This window comes from Tachysurus vachellii, chromosome 21 (assembly GCF_030014155.1).
Source record: "Tachysurus vachellii isolate PV-2020 chromosome 21, HZAU_Pvac_v1, whole genome shotgun sequence".
NCBI lineage: Eukaryota > Metazoa > Chordata > Actinopteri > Siluriformes > Bagridae > Tachysurus > Tachysurus vachellii.
The window spans coordinates 14,377,883-14,388,109 of record NC_083480.1 but is presented as its reverse complement, the minus strand read 5'-3'; the positions used below and the strand labels follow the sequence as shown (position 1 = coordinate 14,388,109).

At 39.5% G+C, this 10,227-nt stretch overlaps 1 protein-coding gene across 2 annotated transcripts; it reads left to right on the top strand.

The window, feature by feature from the left end:
- The first annotated feature begins 6,037 nt into the window (after positions 1-6,037).
- LOC132837587 (P2Y purinoceptor 11-like) lies at positions 6,038-9,823 on the top strand. Of its 2 annotated transcripts, none has more exons than XM_060857338.1 (2): positions 6,038-6,578; positions 8,289-9,823. In XM_060857338.1, exon 2 carries the CDS (start codon positions 8,302-8,304, stop codon positions 9,190-9,192), a length of 891 nt encoding a protein of 296 aa, XP_060713321.1. In that variant the 5' UTR covers positions 6,038-6,578; positions 8,289-8,301; the 3' UTR covers positions 9,193-9,823. The 2 variants fall into 2 exon arrangements, with proteins under 2 accessions (XP_060713321.1, XP_060713322.1); XM_060857339.1 differs by having other exon boundaries at positions 8,160-9,823.
- The last annotated feature ends 404 nt before the right edge of the window (positions 9,824-10,227 follow it).

Below are 10,227 nucleotides of genomic sequence, written 5' to 3'. Positions count from 1 at the left end.
GCAGCTATGGCTATGCCTGCAACAAGCCCTGTTACACTTGACGAAGTTCTAAAAATAGTAGTGGAACAGGGTAAGGCCATAGGAGAGTTGACTCAAGCAGTTCAAAAACTGAATTTACACTGCACTAAGCCAGAGTTTGTGAATCGTACAAAATCTGAGATGGGTTACTCATGATGGCCAGCCTATTTGTTTTAAGTGCAATGGTGTGGGGCACATAGCCAAAAACTGTGTGAAGAGTGTGAAGAGGGACAAACAAACGGTCCAGAAGGATGCATCTCTGTCTATGTCGCAGGGAAATGCACACACTCAGTCTCTGTGAGCCAGGCGATGCGAGGGCAGTCTGTTGGCTCGACACCCAAGGATTCAGATTGTGATAGGTTACTCCAACATGCCATGGGGAAATGTCCTGTGGTTGACTTGAGAATTGGGGGAGTAAGTGTTTCATGTCTACTCGACACAGGGAGTCAAGTCAGTACAATTACAGAGCATTTCTTTAAAGAGCACTTAGCAGATGAAGTAGACGATATGCTTTCCACGTCCGGGTGGCTAAAAAATTACTGCCGCGAATGGGTTAGATATCCCGTACCTGGGTTAGCTTGAGTTACCGGTTGAAACCATGGGCATCACCTTGCCAGACTGTGGTTTCCTAGTAGTCCAAGATGCTCAAAACTCCTCAGCTGTGCCAGCTCTTATTGGTATGAATATCATAGGCCGGTGTAGACAGTTAGTTCATGCTGAGTTCAATACCACCTTAGGAGGGGACTTACAGTCTGACTGGAGAGAAGCTTTCCAGCAAATGCAAAGTGCTAGTCAGCTTGAGAAACGAGTTGTTGAACGGGTAGCTGGTATGGAGACGGTGCACATACCTGCTTTATCAGTTGCAACGATGGTAAGGGGTGTAAAGAGTTCATTACCTGAGGGTTCAAAACTGTTGTTAGAGCCTGGAAATGTACCTTTACCCGAAGGCTTAATTGTTGTACCTTCTCTTGTGTCTACAGTAAAATCATTGTTTCCAGTACAGGTTGTAATCCTCTCTGCAGAGGATGTATGGTTGCCGCCTCGCACCCGGCTGGGTACACTCTGTCCTGTTGAATCCTTAAGTCCTGCTGAGGGTTGTGAAGTGAAGTTCCAGAGAATTTCAGCTGGAGTAGAGGAAATAACGGTAAACACAAAAGAGAGACAGGGATTGGCAGGTACAACCCCAGATTTCCTTAACAAGTTACAGTTAGCTGGTACCCCTGAGCAGCGGGCAAAACCTGAGGCTTTGCTGTTGAGATATGTGGATGTGTTCGCAGTTGACGATGAAGAGCTAGGGTTTTCTGACAAAGTGCAGCATGAGATCCACTTGGTAGATGATGTTCCCATTTCTCAGCCCTATAGGCGTATCACACCAAACCAGTATAGTGCGGCTAGGGAACTTATCGCTTATTCTTAAGTTACTTAAGAAGGGGGTTATCAAACCAAGTAATAGCGCCTATGCATCACCCATAGTGAGGAAGATGGATGGTAGCCTTAGATTATGTGTCGATTACAGACAGTTAAACTCTAAGACGAAGCGAGATGCCTTTCCTTTGCCTTGCATTGACGAGAGTTTTGATGCATTGCAAGGTGCCAAGTTTTTCTCAACTATAGATCTGGCTAGCGGGTATCATCAGGTGGCTGTGCGTGAACAAGACCAACCGAAGACCGCGTTTACTACCCTGTTTGGTATATTTGAGTATTCTCGTATGCCTTTCGGTATTTGTAATGGACCGTCCACATTCCACGTCTTATGCAATCTACAATGGGGGATTTGATCTTCAAGATCATGCTTGTTTATCTGGATGATATACTGGTGTATTCATCCACGTTTCATTAACATCTCCAGAGACTGGATGTCATTTTCAGTAGATTAAAGGAAACAGGTCTGAAGGTTAAACTAAGAAAATGCCATTTTCGTCAAGAGAAAGTGAAGTTCTTAGGCCATCAGATATCTGATCCCGGCATTGATACTGACCCTGGAAAACTTGAGGCTGTAAAGCATTGGAAAATTCCAAATATGGTGAAGGATTTAAGATCTTTCCTAGGCTTCTGTAGTTTTACAGAAAGTTCAAAACTTTATTACAGAAAGTTCATTGAAGGTTTTTCCAAGATAGCCAGTCCTCTTCATGATTTGGTAAACTTGTGCTTGAAACAACATGGAATTGTGAGAAAGCTTGAGTTTTGTTCATTATGGTCCGCAGAGTGTCAGGTAGCCTTTGAGTTGTTGAAGGAGAAGCTCACATCGGCTCTAATATTAGGCTAGGCAGACTTTTCGCTTCCATTTATAGTGGAGACTGATGCTAGTAATGAAGGGCTACTGTAGGTGCAGTCCTCTTCTAGCAACAGGGTGACTGTCGGAGGGTAATAGCCTATGCTAGTAGAAGGCTATGCAATGCAGAGAAGAATGATCGGAACTATAGTAGTATGAAGCTAGAATTACTAGCTCTCAAATGGGCTGTTTCCGAAAAGTTCCGGGGGTATTTATTAGGCTCAAAATTTGAAGTGGTCACCGATAACAACCCATTATGTCATCTGAAAACAGCAAAACTGGGTGCCATCGAGCAAAGATGGGTGGCCCAATTAGCGGTTTTTGATTTTGAGGTTAAATACTGGGCCGGACGGCATAATGCCGCTGCTGATGCCCTCTCTAGGCAGCCATTAGCAGGGGAGCCTGTTAATTTTGAAGATGCAGAATACGATGACTGTGTTGCCATTTGTAATGTGGTCAACAAGGGTACGCCCTTAGACCCAGAATTGTTGACAGCTGGTGATCAGTGCTGTAAAGTTTCGTGCTGTGAAGTGTGGGTCTAGAGACGGGGGGACTACGTCTCAGGGATGTACATTTACTCTTCCAGGCTATGCTAAAGCTCAGCTGAGGGATTTTCAGCTAAAGGATCAAATTCTTTGCTCTTTTAGGGAGTTTTTTGATCAGAAGTGGAAGCCCACCAGTCAGGAATGACAAAGCCTACCTAAGCCTGTACTGTCATTGTTAAAGCAGTGGAAGTGTATTAGAGAGATGGATGGGTTGCTCTAGCGTGTCGTGAATGATCTTCTTCGTGGTGAGTGCCAGCAGTTGCTCTTGCCTGTCTTCTTAAAGGATCAAGTCCTTGAAAGTGTCCATAATAAGATGGGACACCAGGGCATTGAACGTACTCTTGACCTGTTAAGGCAGAGGTGTTTTTGGGTTGGCATGTACGAAGATGTTGAGGAGTGGGTTAAAAAGTGTCAACGGTGCATTCTAACTAAAATGCCGCAACCGAGAATACGCCCGCCCATGAAACCGTTTTTAGCTTCACGGCCTTTGGAAGTGGTTTACAGTGAGACAGTGGATTATACAGTGCTTGAACCTGCCTCAGATGGTCGGGAGAATGTGTTGATTGTTACAGATGTGTTCACCAAGTTCACACAGGCATTCCCTACCAAAGATCAGCGAGCTGATACCACAGCCAAGATTTTGCTAAAAGAGTGGTTTATGAAATATGGGGTACCTGAGAGGTTACAGTCAGACCAAGGAAGGAATTTTGAAAGTGAGGTGATAGCTGAATTGTGTCGGCTGTATGGAGTAAGAAAAACGTGTACGACTCCTTACCGTCCACAGGGTAATGCTCAATGTGAGCGATTTAACAGAACGCTCCATGAGTTGTTGAGAACGTTACCTCCTGAAAAGAAAAGACGGTGGCCAGAACACCTGCCAGAGTTAATCTATGCGTACAATGTAACCCCTCACGCAACTCACCGTATTTCTTGCTGTTTGGTGTAGAACCACGTCTTTCGGTTGATGCACTTCTAGGCCAGCAGCAAGCTGTGGATGGTAGGCAGGATTGGTTAGAAACACACCAGACTCGACTCGGAGAAGCTCAGGGAAGACCGAGAGAGTATGCAGAACGCAAGGCTGGGGAGAGACTAGCAAAATTAAATGACAAAGTTTACTGTCCTAATGTCATTGGTCAGACAGTTTATTTGCGTCACCGTCCTGCTGGTAGGAACAAGATACAGGATGCTTGGTCTCCTACAGTGTATAGGGTCTTAGATGTAAGGGGCACCACAAATACAGTTGAGCCTCTGGAAGGTGGTCCCAGTAAGAGAGTCCACAGAGTTGTCTTTGTGTGAATTCGTGTGACAGAGTCCTTGTGTGAATTCTGATGAGGAACTCATGGTAACAGAACATAATTTGCCCTCATCAGTGTCTGAGTGTCGGGTTGAGCAGGGTAAAGTGGAAGATGCTGACCCAGGCTATGTGGTGTTGGAGGAGGTTACATTACCTCGCCTGGAAAAAGCAAGCGGTGTACAGGTTGACCTCACCGGCTCAGTTGAGGAAGCCTTAGGTGTTGAACCTGTTTCTGTTCTAGACAGTGTGGGACAGCCAGAGGAATCAGAACCATCAGCGGTGCATACACCTTTGTCTAGGAGGCCTGTTCCCACGCCTAGAAGAACCTGCAGAGCTAATGCTGGTATGCATTCAAACCCATTCAGTGAGCCACGATCGACTTGTAATTCTGTATCGCTCAGTCCTGAAGTTTTTTCCCAGGTTCTGACAAGTCTTGGTAGTGTGTTCTTTAGAGAAGCTGTGAAAGAGGTTAAGAATATGTATTGATATCATTGAGGACAATGATTTCTCTGCAGGGGAGAATGTAGCCAGGTGCTAAATATAAATTATTGTGGTGTTTAAAAATTGGTCATGGTTCCTTTAAGAGGCGCACTTTTTCTCCTCTTGCAATAAAAGTTCGCGGATGTTGCAGCTGTGGGCTATGTCGGAGAAGCAATCTTTTTCACAGTGTGAGAGAACTTTATTAAATGTGCGTGTGACGAGTGAATCTCGTGGTAATTTAACAGATTAGGTATGTAAACATCATTATTTTCATATGTAAAAGGTTTAAGTGCCGTGTTTATTCTTTATGTATGAATATTTACGTAATGACTGCAAAATGTGCGTGTGAAATGTGCATATGCATGGTTTAATGTATGTTTTGCATGATGATTGTTTAAGGAATGAAACAAAGATATGACAGCTGTACTAATGTGCTTTTATTTCCTTTGTATATTAGCCACTACCGTATTTGTTCGTATTAGTTAGTGTTAATTAATATATGTTCGTATTTTACCAGTACCAGTTGGTATTAAGTAGTATTTGTTAGTACTTATCAGTATTTGTTAGTATTAGCTAGTAGTATTTGTTAGTATTGTTTTGAAGTATGTGTTTTTGTTTAACCCGACTTATGTAATTCAATTAGTAGTTGAATCTTGTTTTTTTTTTGTGTGTTAGAATAAGGCCTTTTGAGGTGTGTTCCGGTTTAATTTAAATGAGATTTAACCTTGTAATCTCCAAATTTATACTAGATTCATCCTTTTTGTAAAAGTGTTTAATTATACTTTTGGTGCAGTTCAAATTTGCTCCCTTCGAATGCTGTCTTCAAACAGCAGTTAGAATAAACCCCAATTTGAGAAGAGCATATTTGCTTCCGGTCTGTTGTTTTCTTTATTACACCCGGGCAAATCTATATTATTCCAGGTGTAAAACCCAGGGATGATTTGTCCTAATGACTGAAAGTAGTGCTGCCAAATTCACATTACACAACTGAGGTCATAGTGTGAGCAGAGTCTGTCCTCTCTACAGCACCGGGTTTGTTTGTATCGGCCCGGGCTGTGCTCACTCAGTCTGTATTTACTCAGGGTCTTCCTCAGTGTTGGGTTGATCTGTTTGTGTTAGTGGACCCCACACCTCATTGCCATATAGTGCAATGGGTTTAATTACTGATTTAAATATTCTGAGCCAGATTTTAATTGGAATTGTTTTGTTTATTTGATAGATTAGAAAGCCTGTTTGCTTTATCTCTGAGTTCGTTTAAAGACGGTTCGCTCTAAAAAAAAAAAAAAAAAAACAGACTGACTGACAAAAATAATAGATTTTTAGCAATAGTGCTTCCTGTGCTTTATAAATATGAAGATCTAGATATCTGTGACACTTGCTGTCAATTCTGATAGAGTTGTCGTTCATCTGCTTCCCCTTTACAGATTTTGTCAGACATGCTCTCTACCACAAAGAAAAAACACTGCCTTAGCCTACAAGAAGAGGAAACTGTCTAAATTTAAAGACAAATGGCTTCTTTTGGTGCTAAAACCTTTGCCGGGAAACATAGGAGAAAAGAAAATTGGAGCACAAATTTCAAAGGGGAAAGGAGAAAAATTCTCCATTTAGGAGGCCCAAGAGGAGGACAGGGCAAAGAAGGACTTGAAGAAGAAGAAAGAGACAGTGGCAATGCTGCCAATTAGCTTTGCTAATGCTTAACTTAAAAAACAGCTGCAAAAGACTGCAATCTTTCTAAAGATGTGCCAGTGTTTTAGTTGTTTAGTTGTTAATGTTTATTATATTTACAGCAAAAACTCATAGAGCTATTAATAATGTTGTTGTGTAATAAACAGTTGACAAGTTGGAAAAAGGATTCTGCAGAGGAAATATCACAGAGATGTGAATATGTCCCAGGAAAATCTGTATTTTAGGGAAATTACCTATTTGTCTAGAATTTGAAGAAATCTTGGATCCAGTGACATTACTGCTGGTAAGTTCAACAAATCAATCATCTATTAGAATTTGCTATTTAGAAGTTAACTTAAGTTTGTGAATTGGTATTGAATTCTTTTCCCAAAAAGAATTCAATACTTTCTAAATGCTTTCTAATACTAGATTTTAAGAGTAGATTGAATTGAGATTAAATTATTTTATTGATAGGTATTTGTACAGAATTGTACATGATATAATGTTTTTTAGAATAGATCTCAGAATACAATTTGTATAAATGGTTTTGGAAATTTTCTTGTATACCTTGTTAAAAAACAAAATCCATCTGAAGGCACGGTGAAGCTGATCTAAAGGCTTACGATGGCCCCAATATCTTCAATAAATTTAAACGTACACAAAGATACCCCAGTGGAAATGTACCAGCAAATAAAAGTCTCTGGTGAAGAAAAAAAGATTTTAACCTTTTTTAACTAAAATTCCACATTAAGAAGAATAATAAAAGTGATTAAAGTGAAATAAAGTGGTTAAAGTGGATAAAAGAGAATGAAGAATCAATGTGTGCTGGATGTCGCCTGCATTTACACCACAGTGTCTGCCACGGTACAAACAGGAAATGAATTAATTTCCTTTTTTAAATAGTTGTTCAGATTAAATGTGATAAATTATCTACACACACTTGAAGAAGACAGGCTATCTTTACAGGATCTGTTCACAGAATTCTTGTAAGCGAGGAAATAAACTCAGTTATATAAAGGTAGATTTTTTTTTATAATACTGAATTTTTTTTTTTAATGGCACGGCATTTTATCGCTTAAAAAGTGTCTAAATTTATTCGTAGAAAAGTTGCATAAAACTGAAAATTGATTAAATAAAGTGCAGTTAAGGAAATGTCTTGGGGACTTTGAAAACGATTAAAAAAATTTTTTTCTCTTTTGACTATTACGCTGCCAGTATGACTCTCGGATATGTTCTCAAAGAACTTTTATCTTTCTTTTATTATGAGAACGATTTAAGACTATGTTACTACTATTCTTTATACTTCATGTAATTTTTTTGCTTCGTTTTATACATACAGTAGTATAGCATACTAGATGACTATAAATTCCATAATATACAAGCAATTATGCATAAATAATTTCAAACCTACTGTATGATACACCAGTCACAGCCAAGCTCAGAACAAGACTATGAAGTTTCCTAATATTAAGTGTTGAAAGCAGTTAATAGTTCATTATGATTTAAGTATGTGAATTACTTTTGTTCAAGATTGAAATATTATAATTATATTTACATTAAATCGCTGTCTCGATAAATTTGGAAAAACAATGTTGTCATTGTGGATGATCAAGATTTTAAACGTTTGAATGGTTAAATGGTGTCATTTATCATGAAATGGGGTTGTGACCTGTTGACCCACGTCAGCGTGGGTCTGGAGGAAAGACTACTTTAAATGTCCTATGTTATTAATTGGATTTGTTCTAAAAATAAGTGGTTTGAATTGCTGTTTTTAGGTGGTTCAGTATAACTGAAATGTAGCCATAGATTTTTAAGGAAAAATTACTGTGTGTTACCGTATGGAAAGCTATATGGTAAAATTAATTAAACATTGCTATTTTTGCAGGAGAACCAAAAATGGCAGCAACTATTGGCAACAGGAGCAGGAACATCAACTGTAGTTATATAGTTCAAACAGAACTGTTACCTCTTAATTGATTCTAATACAGCTTCTTCTTTGCATTGCTGTTTTCAGGAGTCTCAGTAAAATGGACAGAAACAGCAGTTGTAACGATACATTTGCAGTGGTCTTGTTACCTCCTATCTATGGTGTAGAGATGTGTGTGGCACTGGTGGGGAACATACTGGCACTGTGGCTGCTTGTGACTAAGGAGAAGAAGAACTGGCACATGGGAGTAGTGTTTTCCTGCAACCTGATCATCAGTGACATCTTTTACGCCCTCACACTCCCACTTCTCATCGTCTACTATTCAAGAGGACGGGTCTGGGGATTTGGTAATGCACTCTGCAAAATAGAGCGCTTTCTCTTCACCTGTAACCTCTACGTCAGCATTTACTTCATCATGTGCATCAGTGTCCATCGATACCTGGCCATCGTTCATCCAATTTTCACACGCAAACACATTCGCCCAAAACACGGCAAGATCATCAGTGTGTTCGTCTGGATATTTGTTGCAAGCATTTCATCTCCAGTCCTCTACTATTCAGGTCTGATTAACAAAAGATGTTCCTTTTTTGCAAATTACAGCAGTAAAGCACTTAACCTTAGTAAGACAAGCAACATATTATTTATGACTGTTATAGGCTGTTTGGTCCCTTTTGTTTTTACTTTTGGATCCTATTTTGGTGTAACAATGGCTGTTTTTAAAAATCCAAATATCACCTCACTACAGAAAAAAAGAGTGGCGTTGATTGTGGGTTTAGGTTGCATCCTGTACACCGTGTCGTTTGTCCCCTTTCACATTCTGCAAATATGGAATTATAAACTGAGGGAAGAAAATAAGACTAATTGTTATGTGCATAATGGATACAGAGTGTCAATGGCATTAGCCTGCCTGAACATGTGCCTTCATCCCATCCTGTACATGGCTGTGTCTGACAGTATCAGAGCAGTGTGCTGCAGAAGTAGCTCAAATTAATACAACCTGTGATTTCACCAGTTGGAGTCATTATGCAAAACAGTTTCTTGTGTGTTTTTTTTTTTTATCATAATATGTTTAATCATGCTATTTCACACACCTGGAGCAGTGGGCAGCCATTCATGTTGCGGCGCCCGGGGATCAGTTGGGAGGAGTTCAGTGCCTTGCTCAAGGGCACCTAAGTCATGGCCGGCCCGAGACTCGAACCCACAACCTTAGGGTTAGGAGTCAAACTCTCTAACCATTAGGCCACAACTCCCCCCTGACCCTTTTGACCTGACATTTTTCTTTTCACTTTTGACCTGACATTTTTCAAGTGTTAATTGTAGTGCAGCCGAAATATACAATCGTATCTGCCACGATGTACAAACTTTACCGAAGGTTAGATAAGAATGTTAAAATTAAATGTATTCAGTATAGAGAAGCTATAGGAGCAAAATGATCAAGCTGAGAGAATACAACAGCTGCTTCTCTAACTGTATACAGCCTTGTAATGACATCTTAATAAATAAATGATATATTCCTCCATTACTGTCTGCATCATGCTTAAAGATGTACTTTGTATGTGTAAAACAATCATGTAAATGCTTCTTGAATGTTCTGTAAACAATATAAACGAGAAGTGTTTTAAGATTGTCGTCTGTACATTGTCGTGTCTCGTTTATTTATTTATTTTTTTGTGGTTGATTAGTTTTGAGGTTTATATTGAACAGGACCTTCAACCCACTTGACGGTAGCTGCCACAGAATCTGAAGATAGACTGTGTAACAGTAATACTGTTGAGTTAGTCAGCAATATATTATACATTTATAATAGTTATAATATAGTAGTTATAATAGTGTTTATCTTTCTAAGGAAGAATCCTGTTTTGCTTTAAACCTTCAGTGTTTTGTATGTGGAATATACTGATATAAGATTAATGTAAGTAAGTAATAAAAAAGAACATATCCTACATTTTACGTACTGTATTTATGGTTACATTTTTATGTTGTGGAGCATTATCACTTACAATTATTATCAGTATTGCTATTTATG

Coding starts and splice junctions, on each gene's coding strand:
- LOC132837587 (XM_060857338.1), top strand. CDS start 8,302: ATGGACAGAAACAGCAGTTGTAACGATACATTTGCAGTGGTCTTGTTA.